The 16,385-nt window shown below is 37.9% G+C and overlaps 1 protein-coding gene across 19 annotated transcripts in view; it reads left to right on the top strand.

Moving 5' to 3' along the window:
- The window catches only part of LOC118356673 (probable phospholipid-transporting ATPase IIB), a 56,556-nt gene that overhangs the window by 26,279 nt on the left and 13,892 nt on the right, over window positions 1–16,385 (top strand). For 17 of the 19 annotated variants that reach the window (XR_004819880.1, XR_004819881.1, XM_035725964.1 and 14 more), the window contains 2 exons: window positions 2,080–2,138; window positions 11,185–11,236. Coding sequence is in view for 3 of the 19 variants with exons in the window: in XM_035725973.1 (XP_035581866.1) it covers window positions 2,080–2,138; window positions 11,185–11,236 (111 nt within the window). In the remaining 16 variants the exon portion in view is untranslated. Of the gene's footprint in view, window positions 1–94; window positions 262–2,079; window positions 2,139–11,184; window positions 11,237–16,385 lie in introns of all 19 variants that reach the window. The other 2 variants (XM_035725956.1, XM_035725957.1) reach the window with 1 other exon arrangement.

Here is a 16,385-nt window from a genome sequence, read left to right as displayed (position 1 = left end):
GCAGCGAGGGTCATGGTGCTGGGCTGTCACTGCAGGGGGTCAGGTGCCTGGGGAGCAAGTAATATTCCTCCATCTTTTCTGTCTAATGTCCTAGCTGCTCTTGAAGAAAGAGAAGAGAAGTCAGTGAGTTCATGGGACCAAGGCTGTAAAGGAAGTACAAGGAGTCCCCTGCACAGAGATTAATTAAAATTGTTAGAGAGCCAAGAGCCATTAAGGAATTTGACCAATTCTTCAAAATTCAGAAGTGTGTACTTTGAGGAGGTATGTGAGGCAGATTGCCATACTGGTTTGACATGATAGCCTTCTTCTGTTTTGTTCATATTGTCATATTCGTAACGTGAGAACTTTCTCCACTGTATTTTACTTTCACTTGTCTTCCTTAAACACATAATTGTAAGTAAGTTCCATAGAAACGAATAAAAATCACTATATAATGCCCCCAAACTAAAGGCTATTAAATATAAATTGTGTTTGTTATGTGACCGAGTGAGTAATATCTCTCTTTCTCAGAAATGTAAGATCTTGATTAAGGAGTCAGAAAAGGATATATTTTTCTGTTTCAAAATATGTATCAATTGTTTATACATTTATTTTATCTTATGATTACAGCTCTTTCTCTACCTCTCCTTTTTGAATGGGTCCATTATAAAGAATATAGAAAAGCAGAAGGGAAGGAAAAGTGGATTGGATAGTAGGAGAGAAAATAAAATTAAGTGATAAGACGGGCATTCTGTTGAGTAGTACTCAGCATGAGATCAGTGAGTAACTTTGCTGCCTCGTGCTTAGCTATAGAAAACATAATCGTGGGAGCACAGACATGAAGCTTGAAGGGACCAAATGAAAAAATAATTAAAATTGACATTCTTTTGTAACTATACTTTCTGGCTATTAATAGACGTATATTACCACTTATGAAGATATCTTAAGATTTGTTTCACATGTCATTTTAAAGAACATTGCTATTTTATAATATGAATTAAAAAATAGCTCCCCCCCACTAGTTCTAGTCCTTATGTGTTTATTGTATATTTGAGGAACATGAAAAAATATAATAGTTACAAAACTTTTTTTTGATGTCCTCAAAACATCTTCAGGAACAGGTGTGACACTGATGAAACTCAGCTGCTTCAAGAAGTATTTAGGAAATAAGTTTGTAATAAGTTGAACGTGGTCTAAAAGTGGTATGGCTGGTAATGTTAGTTTTTGATAATGTGATATGAACTTACCTCTTGTTCTGTGAGCTTTCAGAATAAATTGAATGTAAAGACATAGGTCTTTTCCCATGTTAAAAGAGCCACTAAAAGGTAAAAACAGATCCATAAGGCTGTTGCCAGTTCTAAAAGGGAGATTGACGGAGGGAGGGAGGGAGGGTCCAGAGTCCCAGGGAGAGAGAGAACTTGAGTAAGTTTTGTTACTTATGTAGGATGGCATCTCGAGTTATGTATATAACATTTCATCTACTCTGTATGATCTTCACATTATATACTGCTGTCTGTTAAATTTTATAGATGATTATGATACTAGATATTATATAGATAATCTAAGAATTTACACACTGTATCATGTAGAAGAATCACTTCTCGATAAGGCTGAGTACGGAACCATCTGTAAAGCTACCAGTGCACGGTGATTTTATGTATCGTTTTCTTTACTTTTCTTCTGTCAGTTCCGTGTCCATCAGTGCCATTCACAATATTAATATGAGGATCTTATATCTTCATTTTATTCACTCATTAAATCGTCTTTAGTGCTGCTTCTCATCGTCATTGCTGGACCCAGACCTGAAATAATGGCAGATTTGGGAAGAACCTTCCGGCTGGAGCCATGTCCCACACCCCGCGTCTTTTATTGGGGGGCAGTTAACTGTTTGTACTTTGGAGCTGACTGAGAGAAGTTAATTTTTAGTGACTGTGTCTGTGTGAAATAAATTTATTTTGAAAGTATAAGTACAGATAAATTCCTAGTGTTTCCCCCCCTCCCCAAAAGTTATTTCTGAAGTATTATTTGTCAATTGAAACTTTAACTCTGGTGTGCTGTTGTTTCCTTGAGTTGATTATACTTCTTTTTTTTTTTTTTAAGGTAAAGTGCAAGTTAAGAGTTCAGACATACAAGTTGGAGACCTCATCATAGTGGAAAAGGTGATGCATTTTTAATATATTTTAGACCTGTCTATGCCAGTGATTAACGTTTAGCCTGATTGCAGTAACTTTGAATCTGAAGAGAAATGGTCTGAGACACTGATTCTAACTCGTGACTCCTTGTGTAAGATACGATGGACATAAAGGAAACCCAGACTCTCCGGAGCCGGCTTCAGTGCACTCAGTGTGTGCGGGTGAAAGTGTATTTTGTCTAAAAGAAGACATGTGTGAACTGCTTAATATTGCATTGTTAGGATTATTTCATTGGACCAAAGAATTACATTAGTTAGAACCTATTTAGAATATGTTTCATTTTCTAAAACCTCCTTTTATAGACAGATATATTACACATGGGAATCGGATATTATTCTTGGGATTGAGAAACTTGAAGAAGGAAAGGTCAGTGGAAGTAAGAGAATATTAGAAAGAAAAGGCTTATTAGGCCATTGTAGGAAAAGGCCATTAAGAAACCCCTCAGTGTCAGACTGGGAAGTTTTGAGGTGCCCTGCTGGGTGACTGGGTGGGCCACCTGCTGTGGATGCAGTACTTCTGCATGTCCTGACTTCTCTGAGGAACGGTGCATGAATGCACAGCCTCTGGTTTTTCTTTTTCTTTCTTTCTTTTTTTTTCTTTCTGTTTTTAAGGCTCTAGAACAGCTTTGAAAAAACATTCTTGTTTGAGAAGTTGTATTAGGGCCTCTTCCAAGAATAGTTGGAGCCCATGCTGCCATCTGGTGCCATGTACCCAGCCTGAGCCACATCGTGGAGATGTTTGGTACAAGAAGGTCTTTTTCCTCAAGACTAAAGTGGGCTTTATCTTGCTACAGTAATCTGTATACAGAGAATGTTTTTGGGTATGTTTGATTTTACAAAATGGGACTAAATTGAACAAACTGATTTTGGAGCTCATTTCTATAGCATTCAGTTGTCTGGACACTGTAAGTTACTAGCTTTTGATCCATGCTTAGATTTTCAGGTGGTGTCTGTGTTGTGCTGTTATTATAAAGTGCTGTGTGAGCACCCTTCTACATCCATCTCTGCCTGTTTCTGTAGGATAAATGCTGACATGAGAGATGATTGAGCCATATGTGAGTCAAACACCAGTGTTGATTACCTCACAGTTTCTGTGGTCAGGAATTGGGGTATAGATTGGTGTGGGTCCTTCTCAGGGCTGTAGTCAGCCAAGTGGCCATCACCTGCAGCTCACTCAAGGCTTGTTGGCGGGTTCAGCGCCTCAGTTCCATGAGATTTTGGCTGGAGGCCTCCCTCATTCCTGTCCACATTGGGGGGGTGGGGGGGGCGCCTCCACAGGGCAGCTCACAGTGGCCTGCCTGGAGAAGGTGGGAGTGCCAGCAGTGTGGACTCGGGGCTGGGACCTGCTGTCAGCAGTGACTTCCATCACCTCTTGTTTCCCTTGTAAGAGACGGTATAGTGTTGATGGTGGGGTTTGAAGAGCAGATGGTCTCTCGTTGTGATTCAGGGAATGCTGTTTGGCCTTCTCATTTCCTTTGCTCTCCTGTTGATGCACGTTCTTCTTCCCTTTGCAGCCTAGGTTGGTGGAGTGGTGCACCCTTTGGTGCTCCCATTTTTACTGAGTCACACGTGAGCCCATCTTGGCCACGTTGTAAGAGCTCATCTCTTCAGTCCTATAGATGGATGTGAAAGACAGACATCTAGGTCTGTGTCTGGGCATTCCCCTTGAGCTTCTCTCTGGCCTCCCAGGTGTGCTGTCCACCTGTGAGAGATGGATGAGTGACGGGGGCCTTTGTAGACGTCCAGGGAAACGTTTTACTTGAATGTGGTGGTAGCTGTACGTCTTTCTTTCTGTTTGTCACTTCAGTGCTCCCTGGGCAGCACGGTGTGGGTAGTCCTCCCGCACTAGATCCATATTGTATACGAGCATGTGTTCGGTCCCTACCTGACCCTGATGTTTACAGATTTGGTAGCAGCAAGACTTCTAAAATATTTTCACTAACCTTTAGGAAATGTTGTTGTACGCTAAAAAATAGGGGAGGCCTCTGTACCTGACTTAGTTTTTTTATATTTCCAGTTTTACACTCATATTGAAAAATTTGAGATATAATTTCTAGTAATTACTATGAAATGATAAATTTTTAGTGGATTTATATTTGTTAAACCAATTTTGTGATTTTTGTAGTGATAAAAGTTACTGGTTGACTTAACCATCATAAAGAAATAGTAACAATATGGTTGCAAATGGCTCTCTCCTTTTATTTTTTATTTAAGGATCCTAGCAGTACTTATCACTAACCAGAAAAGTAATTTCTCTGTTATTTGACCATACTGCTACTCAGGAATTAATGCATGGATATTTCCATGGTGGATTTTATGTTTGAGGGTAGCCCTTCTAATTCTGTATCTGAATGTGAAATTAAACTTAATGTATTGATAGTCATCGTGTGGGTGTTTGAAGTGTGTTCACCAAACCTGGACCAGTGTTGCGGGTATAGGGAGTGTTGTACAGCTCACAGGAGAGCAGCAGCCTGGACAATGGCATAGAGTAGAATGTGGGCTTTCATGTTAGATGAGTCCGGGTATAAACTCCTCGTTTTCCAGCCTCAAACTCTCCGTAGGAGAAGCAGCTCATTGACATGCACTTAGAAAGTGGTAGGCTAGAACTCTGCAGAGTCAAGGTTAGATCATGCTTGCAGGGAGAAGAAGGAAAACCCGAAGAAGATTGTTTCCTGGCTTAAGAAGGCACCCTCCTAAGAAGTACCTAAAATTGTAGACGAATCTGTCGACTTAAATATTACTACTTGAGGAATGTGTCAAGGAGGGTAACTGTTTGGAACAGGAGACTTAGAAGTTGAAGGTTGTCCAGGTCCTAACATCGGCTCTGAAGTCCAGGTGTTTGAGAAGGATCCAGAGGGATACAAGCAGAGCAGGACTGAAGGTGACACTTGAGGGGTCCTCCTTCGTTACTCAGCCTAAACATCTTTTTTAACAGCTAAATTTGAAAGACAGTTTCTTTATCCTGTTTTTTTGAGGGAATGCAATTTAATAAATATTTTAAACAATTTAATAAGTATTAGCATGTATATTTTAGTACCCAGAACAAACACTACAAAAAATATGCATAGAGATACAGTCTGAGATACTAAGATGGACTCCTGAAAAGGGTTCAGGTAACACACAAGAAAGCAGGAAATTTGAAACCGAAGAATGAATACCAGAGGAAACCAATAGAAAACAAATAATAAAATGCAGACTTATACTCTAATGTGTCAGTAATTACTTTTATTATGAACAGTCTGAATATACCAATCCTGAGATAGAGTGGATAAAGACGTGAGACCCAGCCGTGTGCCATTCACGAGGAATTTAAACCCAATGACACAGGTAGGATGAAAGAAAGTAACAGGATGGGAAAGATAAACCACAAAAAATTGATCAGAAGTAGGAGGGCCTATATTAATATCCAGTGAAATAGAGCTCAGAGTAAAGAAAATGACTGGAGATAAAGAAGGACATCACATAATGATATCAGGGTTACCCATCAGGAAGACAAAATAATCCTCAATTTGCACTCACCAGATAACGGAATCACAAAAGTCATGAATCAAAAACTGTTGGAGCTGAACAAAAGAAATAGACAAATCCACAGTTATGAGTGAGAACTTCAGCGCCACTCTCTGAGCATTGGATAGAAGTGCTGGGCAGGAAATCAGCAGTGACATAGAAGATCCTCACTGAATCCGCCAGCCAGATCTAACTGACGTATACAGATCACTCTACCAAACAGGAGGAGAGCACATACTTATTTCAGGTGTCCATAGAACATGTACCAAGATAAAGCATTTCCATAAAACCTCAAAAAATTGGAAAAGAATTTGAAATCATACAGCGGTTGTTTCATCACAGTAGAATCAAAGTAGAAACTAGAAACAGCGCAACAGGAGAACTCTAAAATATGTGAAAAGTAAACAGTGCGCTCTAGTTATGAGATAAGCATCTAGGAAACAAAATATATATAACTGCATGAAAATGAAAAGACAACAAAGTACACGGAATGCATGTACAGCAGTGCTGAGAGGGAATTTCATAGCAGTCAGTGCCGACTCAAGATCTCAAATTAATAATCCAAGTTCCTCACTCAGGAAACTAGAAGAAGAAGAGCAGAATTAAACCAATGCATGCAGAAGAAAGGAAATAAATATCAGAGCAGATCAGTGAAACAGAGAATAGGAAGACAAGATAGTAAATCAGTGAAAGCAAAAGTATTCACCAATCTCAGGGATGACAGAGGGGACATTACCTGCTGGTCCCGAGCCATTGAAAGGGTCATTGCGGAATACGCCACCGACAGCTGTACCCCAGCTTAGATGAGATGGACCGATTCTTCCCAAACCACAGACTATCCAAACTCGGTCAGAATTAAACAGATCGTATGAATGGTTCTACAAACAGTAAGGAAATGGAGTTAGCAATTTAAAATCTCCAGGAAGGAAATATCTAGGTCCAGATGTTTTCAATGAAGAATTCCTTGAGACTTTTAAAGAAGACTAGTGTCATTTTTACACAGTAGTTTCCAGAATATAGTTGAGGATGGAACACTGCCCAGGCTCGTGTTAGGAGTCCAGTTACTATCCTCCTGTCAGCACAAGAGAAAGACAGCACAACAAGAGAAAACAAATATCCCTTGTGAATAGAGACACAAAAAAAATTCTTTAAGAAAATAATTGCCTGTTGATATCCGCAATATATATAGAAAATTCGACATCATGATGATGTGGAGGTTATTCCAGGTACTTAAGGCCCATTCCGACATTCTAAAATCACCCAGTGTAATCCACTCTATGAACAGGTTAAAAGAAAATTATAGGATCATATCAACATGTGACTACATCCAACACCCATTCATGATAAAAACTATCCACAGTTTGGATTAGATGGTAATTACCTTAATTATATTTAAAGGGCATCTGTAAAAACATAGAGCCAACATCATACTTAACAGTGAAATTCTGAATGCCTCTCCTTTCAGACTGGGAGTAAGTCAAGGATGTTTGTTCTTAACCACTGTTATTTAACTGACATTTCTAGCTACATAGAATAAGGCAAGTAAAGGAAATTAAAGGAATTCAGATTGGAAAGGAAGAACTAAAAATGTCCCCATTTGCAGACGACATGATTGTGTATATAGACAATCCCAAGGAACTGATGAAAAACCTGGAACTAATGATAATGAATAGGTTCAGCGAAGTGGCCAATTATAAGATCACCACTCAAATACCAATCCCATTTCCAACATGTGGAAACTGAAATTAAAAATGAAGTACTCTTATAGGCAGTACTAATGAAAACAAAATCTTAGGTATGCTGAAAATAACTGTGTTCATGAAAGTAATCAAAGACACTATAAAATTCCAGTTTTCCTAAAATTGAATATAGGTTTAATACAGTTCCCATTAAAATCTCAGCGAGGTTTTTTTTTTTTTAAGAGATTTTATTTATTTATTTGACAGAGAGAGAGACAGCGAGAGAGGGAACACAAGCAGGGGGAGTGGGAGAGGGAGAAGCAGGCTCCCCATGGAGCAGGGAGCCTGACGCGGGGCTCGATCCCAGGACCCTGAGAGCATGACCTGAGCCGAAGGCAGATGCTTAACAACTGAGCCACCCAGGTGCCCCGAAGTTTTGTTTTTTGTTTTTACTTTTTTAGACAAAATAAGCTTATTCTAAAACTAATTTGTCAAGGCTAAAATGGCAAAAACGGCCTTCATAAGGAGAATAGAGTGAGAAGGGTCACTTCCTGATGTTAAGGCATACTACCTAGCTTTATTTACCAACACAGTGTGTAAGAAGAAATAAAGATCAGTGGAATGGTGTGGAGAACCCAGAAATAGACACACCCAAAGGCTCAAGTGATTTTTTTAAGAAAAAAATTCCATTATGATAACATTAAAAAGAATAAAATACTTATAAATAAAATAATTGTTAAGAATGAGCAACAAAAGTGCAACACTTGTACTTTGAAAACTACAAAGCAGTGTCAAAATATACTAAAGGAGACCTAAGTAAATGGAAAGACATCCTAGATATCATGGATTAGAAGTATTAATATTGTTAAAATGGCAGTACTCCCCAAATTGATCTACATATTCTGGGCTATCCCTCTCAACATCCCAGCTGACTTTTTTGCAGAAATTGACAAGCTGATTTTAAAATTATATGGAAACACAAGGGACCCAGAATAGTGAAAAACAGTTTTGAAAAAGATGAATAAATTTTAGTATTCACACTTTTCCATTTCAAAACTTTATTCAACGTTAGAATAATCTAGACAGCATAGAACTCGCAAAAATTCAGAATTGAAAGTTCAGAAACAAAGCCTTAAATTTGTGGTTAATTGCTTTTCAACATGGGTGCCTAGAAAACTCCATGGGGTAGAGGGGTATATTTAGGTGAGTGCTCTTTTTTTTTTTTTGGACCCGGTACTGTTGGTGAGATTCTCCCATTTTGTTGTGGGTAGCCGTAATTCATTCATTTTGTTGTTACGTAGTATGTCTTTTATCCATTCTACTGTTGCTGGATATTTGGGTAGCTTATTAGTCTTGCCTATTAGAAATGATAATTCCATGTCATACTTGACTCAGTTGGCACACATTGCTCGTGTTTATATACCTAAAGAGTGGAATTGTTGGGTTTTGGATTGTGCGATGTTCCACTTCAGTAGATACTGCAAATGATTTTGCAAGGTAATGTATCCAATTATACTGTAATGAGCGTGTGTAAGAGTTCCTGTTGCTTCACATGTTTGCTGACACTTGGCATTGTCAGCCTTTTTAACTTAGCATTTCCAATATTTATGTAGTAGTTGTGGTTTTAACATGCATTTTCTTGAAAAATAAGTTGGACACCTTTTCATAGGATTTGGGGAATCTTTCTTATTTGGGAAGAGCCTGTTAAAATCCCTTGCCATTTTTCTTCTAAGTTATCCCTTCTTTTCTTAACTGTTTATGGGCCATTGTGTATTCTGGCTGGGAGTTTCTTATTAGTTATATGTTGCAATTATTTTTTCCTCCCTGGTGTGCTTTGTTGAAGAGATGTTCCTAATTTTGATTAAGTCCACTTTATTAATCTTTTCATTTGGGGTTAGTTGGGGATTTTTGTTTTGTTTTTTAAATGTTTGTTTGTGGAGAAGGAGGAATCTTGTTAGGGTTGGTGGGGAAGAAATGACTCTCTGCCAAAAAGTTGTGAAAATATCTGTAATATCTTTTAGGGCTTTATAGTTTTGACTTTGACATTTAGAAGCAGAAATCATTTGGAATATATTCTTATGTTTTGATTGATACAGAGCTTTAGTATTTATTAGCTCCTGTCATCTCCTATAGATACCTAATAAATTAGTTTCTCAGTACTGTTTATTGAGAAGACCACAGTGTCCTCGTTGGTCTGCAGGAGCGCCTTTCTCATTAATCTAGTGTCCATTCTTATGTGGGCCTCCCTTCTGGAGTCTCTATGTTCCCATTGGTATAATTATCTATCTTAGAGGAATACCATCTTGTCTTCATTGCTCTACTTTAATACTTTAGTTTTGTTATATTGTGGAATCCACCTTCCACGTTTCTCACATTTGTCTTGTTCATTCTTGGCCTTGGCATTTCCCTCTAAATATTAGGAATACCTTGTCAATTCCTCTCAAAAAACATGTTACGATTTTGATTGGGTTTGTGTTAAATACATATTACCAGTTGATGGGCACATGACATCTTTAGATTCTGATTTTGGAGAATGATGTATTCTGTGTGTTTAGGTTTTATTTAACTTCTTTCAATAATGTTTGATAGTTTTCGTTTAGAGAACTTGCCTTTTGTTAGTGATAGTCTCACCTTAGTTTTTCTTATTGCTGAAATGGGCGTATTTAAAAAATACTTTCTTGCTTGTCATTACTTCTATTTATATACTTGTTTTCTAGGTCATTAATTTCTGTGTTTATATTTGCTTACATCCTTGTACTTTCTTTGGGGTTCATTGGCTCCCCCTGCCCCTGCTTTCAAGTGGATATTTAGCTTGTATTTTTAGCTTCCTTTATATATTGTATGCATTGAATTGTGAATATTTTCCTCTTAACATTTTCTTTTGGCTCTGGCAGAATGGTTCAGTTAAAAATATTTTCTAATTTCCGTTGTGATTTCTTTTTTGACCTAAGAGTTCTTTAGATTTTAATAATTGAGCCTTTCTTTATTCATGTTAGAAAAAGGTAGCTTTATCCCAGAACATATCGTTTTCACCTTTAACGACTTATATTTGTTTTTATTGCTTGCTTACTGACAGGTAATCCATTTCTTTTTCATGTGTGGGTAAATCTTTACTTAGGTCTCCAAAAATATAAGTACTTCATGAAATTGTGTTCTTATTATATATTTTTCCTTTAGTTTGATACAGCTTTTCCAATTGACAAAATTATTAGTAATGATTAAATAAATGCACGAATAGCAAATACTTGTCTAAGTTTATATGCTGTAAGTCCCTTTGAGTTTTTGTCCTTTTCTGCTTTATAAAAGAATATCTCTCAAATTTATAGGGTTGACTTTTTTGTCTGCTCAGTTGTACATTTATTCATTTATTCAACATTCAGTAAGTGTTTTATTTATGATGTGGTTTGTTTTGTGTTAGGCTTTGGAAGAATCCTATTCTCACTCTCGAGGGTTAGTCTACTAGGGAGGACATAATTTATTATAGGGCAAAAACTGCTATATTGTATGTATGAGTTCAGTTAACAAAGAGGCCACAGAAAAGGCAATATTTAACATTTTTCAGAAATGGAGACGTTTTCAAGTCATCATAAATGCTGTTTTCATGGTTTGTTAACGGGAAAGAATCGTTAAAATGTCCAACTACAAGATGAATTTAAATATAAATTATACAAATTGTTAAAACAAATTATTAATGTTAATTGCTTCAGTATAAATTTTAATTATAACTTTTTTTAGTTGTTTTTACTAGCTATTTCTACTTTGTAATAGAATGGTATTACTTTATAAACTTGCATATAGATAATTAGTGTTTTATATTACTCTCTGCAGAATCAAAGAACTCCATCGGACATGGTATTTCTTAGGACTTCAGAAAAAGCAGGTATTTATATTTGTATTTAAATGGCTGATCATTTAGTATTTTAGCAGTTTAATTTTCATTTTGAAAGGTAAAAGTTAAATTTATTCTTATAAAAAGTTTTCTTCGAATGATAATACATTGAATTCATTAATTCTAAATCACATTTAACTGTTGATATTTAAAATGAAAATCTTTAGTGTATATGTTTGTTTTAAAAAATATAATCCTATCACAACCTTTATATCAAATGAGTGCTTTTGTTCAAAGCTATATTGATAGCGAAGTAATTAGATGATGTTGCTTGAAATTTGATTGCTATTCTGTATTTGCAGTTTTATTAATTCAGCAAACGTTTATTTACCACCTACTATGTGCCAGGCACTACTTGTCTCTTGGGATACAAAGGGGGATAAGATGGGTGGGGGAACAGAAGAGGAAGCAGACAGTTTGTGTAGGTGAGTTGAAGTGGGCTTCGCAGGATAAATGATATTTATATGACCTGAGCTCTCACCAGTGAGGGGAAGGTGGAAAAGGGGAAATGAGATGGAAGCCTCATGTGGTCAAGGAGAAGAACTGTGTGTTGGAAGTCAGGAAACCCAAAATCTAGTCTGCTTTGGCCAATTTTTAATTATATGACCTAGACACATGGTCACCCATTTTCTTAATGTCTAAAATGATGAGAGGTTTATCAGGTAATACCCAAGTTCCTTCTGCCTTGCATTTCTGACTGTTAAATAAATAGTATTTTTTTCTCTTTAAATTTTTTTATTGTTCTGTTAATCACCATACATTACATCATTAGTTTTTGATGTAGTGTTCCATGATTCATTGTTTGTGCATAACACCCAGTGCTCCACGCAGAATGTGCCCTCTTTAATACCCATCACCAGGCTGACCCATCCCCCCACCGCCCTCCCCTCTAGAACCCTCAGTTTGTTTTTCAGAGTCCATCGTCTCTCATGGTTCGTCTCCCCCTCCAGTTCGCCCCCTTCATTCTTTCCCTCCTGCTATCTCCTTCTTTTTTTTTTTTCTTAACATATATTGCATTATTTGTTTCAGAAGTACAGGTCTGTGATTCAACAGTCTTGCACAATTCACAGCGCTCACCATAGCACATACCCTCCCCAATGTCCATCACCCAGCCACCCCATCCCTCCCACCCCAACCCCCCTCCAGCAACCCTCAGTTTGTTTCCTGAGATAAAGAATTCCTCGTATCAGTGAGGTCATATGATACCTGTCTTTCTCTGATTGACTTATTTCGCTCAGCATAACACCCTCCAGTTCCATCCACGTCATTGCAGATGGCAAGATCTCATTCCTTTTGATGGCTGCATAATATTCCATTGTATATACGAACCACATCTTCTTTATCCATTCATCTGTCGATGGACATCTTGGCTCTTTCCACAGTTTGGCTATTGTGGACATTGCTGCTATAAACGTTGGGGTGCACATACCCCTTCGGATACCTACATTTGTATCTTTGTGATAAATACCCAGTAGTGCAATTGCTGGATCGTATGGTAGCTCTATTTTCAACTGTTTGAGGAACCTCCACACTGTTTTCCAGAGGGGTTGCACCAGCTTACATTCCCACCAACGGTGTAGGAGGGTTCCCCTTTCTCCGCATCCCCGCCAACATCTGTCATTTCCTGACTTGTTAATTTTAGCTATTCTGACTGGTGTGAGGTGGTATCTCATTGAGGTTTTGATTTGGATTTCCCTGATGCCAAGCGATGTTGAGCACTTTTTCATGTGTCTGTTGGCCATTTGGATGTCTTCTTTGGAAAAATGTCTGTTCATGTCTTCTGCCCATTTCTTGATTGGATTATTTGTTCTTTGGGTATTGAGTTTGATCTGTTCTTTATAGATTTTGGATACTAGCCCTTTATCTGATATGTCATTTGCAAATATCTTCTCCCATTCTGTCGGTTGTCTTTTGGTTTTATGGACTGTTTCTTTTGCTGTGCGAAAGCTTTTTATCTTGATGAAATCCCAATAGTTCATTTTTGCCCTTGCTTCCCTTGCCTTTGGCGATGTTTCTAGGAAGAAGTTGCTGCGGCTGAGGTCGAAGAGGTTGCTGCCTGTGTTCTCCTTTAGGATTTTGATAGACTCCTGTCTCCCATTTAGGTCTTTCAGCCATTTGGAGTCTGTTTTTGTGTGTGGTGTAAGGAAATGGTCCAGTTTCATTCTTCTGCATGGGGCTGTCCAATTTTCCCAACACCATTTGTTGAAGAGACTGTCTTTTTTCCATTGGACATTCTTTCCTGCTTTGTCAAAGATTAGCTGACCATAGAGTAGAGGGTCCATTTCTGGACTCTCGATTCTGTTCCATTGATCTATGTGTCTGTTTTTGTGCCAGTACCGTACTGTCTTGATGATGACAGCTTTGTAATAGAGCTGGAAGTCCGGAATTGTGATGCTGCCAGCTTTGCTTTTCTTTTTCAGCATTCCTCTGGCTATTCGGGGTCTCTTCTGGTTCCATACAAATTTTAGGATTATTTGTTCCATTTCTTTGAAAAAAGTGGATGGTATTTTGATGGGGATTGCATTGCATGTGTAGATTGCTCTAGGTAGCATTGACATCTTCACAATATTTGTTTTTCCAATCCATGAGCATGGAACGTTTTTCCATTTCTTTGTGTCTTCCTCAATTTCTTTCATGAGTATTTTATAGTTTTCTGAATACAGATCCTTTGCCTCTTTGGTTAGATTTATTCCTAGGCATCTTATGGTTTTGGGGGCAATGTAAATGGGATCGACTCCTTAATTTCTCTCTCTTCTGTCTTGTTGTTGGTGTATAGGAATGCCACTGATCTCTGTGCATTGATTTTATATCCTGCCACTTTACTGAATTCCTGTATGAGTTCTAGCAGTTTTGGGGTGGAGTCTTTTGGGTTTTCTACATAAAGTATCTTATCGTCTGCAAACAGTGAGAGTTTGACTTCTTCTTTGCCAGTTTGGATGCCTTTGATTTCTTTTTGTTGTCTGATTGCTGTGGCTAGGACTTCTAATACTGTGTTGAATAGCAGTGGTGATAGTGGACATCCCTGCCGAATGGACAGTATTTTTATAGGAAGCTCAGCATATTATTTATTTATTTTTTTGGAAGCTCAGCATATGTATTATTGGTAGTGTGGTGAAAACTCTAGAAAGGACAAAGTTAAATTGTAGAGTTGTTAATTAATTAATTTTTTAAAAAAAATTTTTAAATATTCTCTACACCCAATATGGGGCTCAAACTCATGACCCTGAAATCAAGAGTCGCATGGTCTTCCAGCTGAGTCAGCCAGGCGCTAGAGTTGTTAATTTAGTTTTTTCTCCATATGTAAACAGCATTTTTTTAAAGGGGTATTCTGAGGGGGGGGGAAATGTTTTTTCAACTGTAGTTATGGTTATTTGCATTGTAAGACAAGGCTGCCATTAACAGAAGAGTTCAGCTACACCTAATAATCAGGTACACTTGATACATTTACTTTATTGTGTGTTACTCAACGGGAGGTTTTGTTCTTCCTGTGGAGCAGACTAGAGAGCTCTTCTCTTCCAGTCCATTCCCTTTCTTCTCAGAAATACAGCTGGACTCCCTTTCCTGTCCAGTGAGATGGGGCTTTGCTCTGAGGGCTGGCCAAAGGAGGCTAGCTGGCCGCTTCCAGGCCTGGTCTTCACCTCTTCTGTAGCTCCATGTAGCCATGTGTCTCGAGTCAATGCACCTGGGGTTGTTGCAAGGCTTGGATTATTCTGCAGAGTTTGAAAAAGTTGCTTTGGATGATTTTTACTGTTGTTTTCATTATAGTTCTGGAGAAATGGATTTTCAGAGATTTTCACATTGCCATCCCTGTTTACATCACCTATTGTTTATGATGTTTGTCTTTGTTTCTAAATGTATTCAATATCATGAATAGAAAAACCTTTGCATTTGAGAAATGCTTTCATATTAATGGCCCTTCTAATGATTGTGGTAGAAATATATATGAGATTAAGAACATTATCCTAAATATGGAAATGTTTTTTAGATAATTAAAATTAAAGGAAATACAGGTTTCATTAGGGGATAAAAGATGAAGGAAATCCAGCACTTTAAAACTGGAAGATGATGAGAACTGTCCATTTTCTAGAGGAGGAGTCTGAGGGCTGAACAATATGAATGCCTTGTTGAAGATCGTGTGACTAACAGCAGTTTCAGTTCTTCAGCCTCTGAATGACTTATAGCCAGCGAAACATAGATAGAATATTAGAGCATTAGGCAAATGAGATACTCTATATTATGTTAGCTTTGGATAAATAACATATCTAAACTGATGGCTTGTTTTTTAAGAGATTTTATGTATTTATTTGATGGAGAGAGAGAGAGAGAGCAAGCATAAGCAGGGGGAGTGGCGGGCAGAGGGGGATGGAGAAGCAGGCTCCCCACCGTGCAGGGGGAGCCTGATGTGGAGCTCGATCCCGGGACCCCGGGATCACGACCTGAGCTGAAGGCAGACGCTTAACTAACTGAGCCACCCAGGTGCCCTAAACTGATGACGTTTTAAAAACATTTTCTTTCCCTCTAGTTTTCCCTTGGGTTTCATGTTATAGGGACATGTTGTAGTATAATGATACTTAATATTTTGTAGGTCCTGGATCTCTTTGAGAATCTTTTTTTTTAATTTTTTTGAAAGATTTTTATTTACTTGACAGAGCACAAGCAGTTGGGAGCATCTTAGGGAGAGGGAGAAGCAGGCTTCTCCGCCGAGCAGGGAGCCTGACTCAGGACTCGATCCCAGGATGGTGGGATCATGACCTGAGCCGAAGGCAGACGCTTAACTGACTGAGCCGCCCAGGCACCCCCTAAGCTTACAGTTCTCGGTTTCTTTATTTTTTTCTATTAAATTTAAATGGTTAAAATTCACTGATTGTAGATATACAGGTATTAAAATGTGAGATTGCTATTTCATGCTGTTTTTCTTCTGAAATGGACCAAATAGCTTCACAGCTGGATAAAATGTGTGTCATGATACTGCTTTAAGTCAGTAATTCTTAGCTTTGGAAATTCTGTTTCTGTGACTTTAAGTGATTACGTTTTTTAATTGTCTCATTTTCAAAAGTACACATACTCAGAATTTTTTGTGTATCAATACTCTTGATATTATTACTTTTCAGTTTCAGTTCAGAAGAATCTGATAGTGCAT

This window comes from Zalophus californianus, unplaced genomic scaffold (genome assembly GCF_009762305.2).
Source record: "Zalophus californianus isolate mZalCal1 unplaced genomic scaffold, mZalCal1.pri.v2 scaffold_23_ctg1_2, whole genome shotgun sequence".
Lineage (NCBI taxonomy): Eukaryota > Metazoa > Chordata > Mammalia > Carnivora > Otariidae > Zalophus > Zalophus californianus.
Note: the sequence above shows the minus strand (reverse complement) of the source record. Positions and strands in the feature narration are given on the sequence as shown.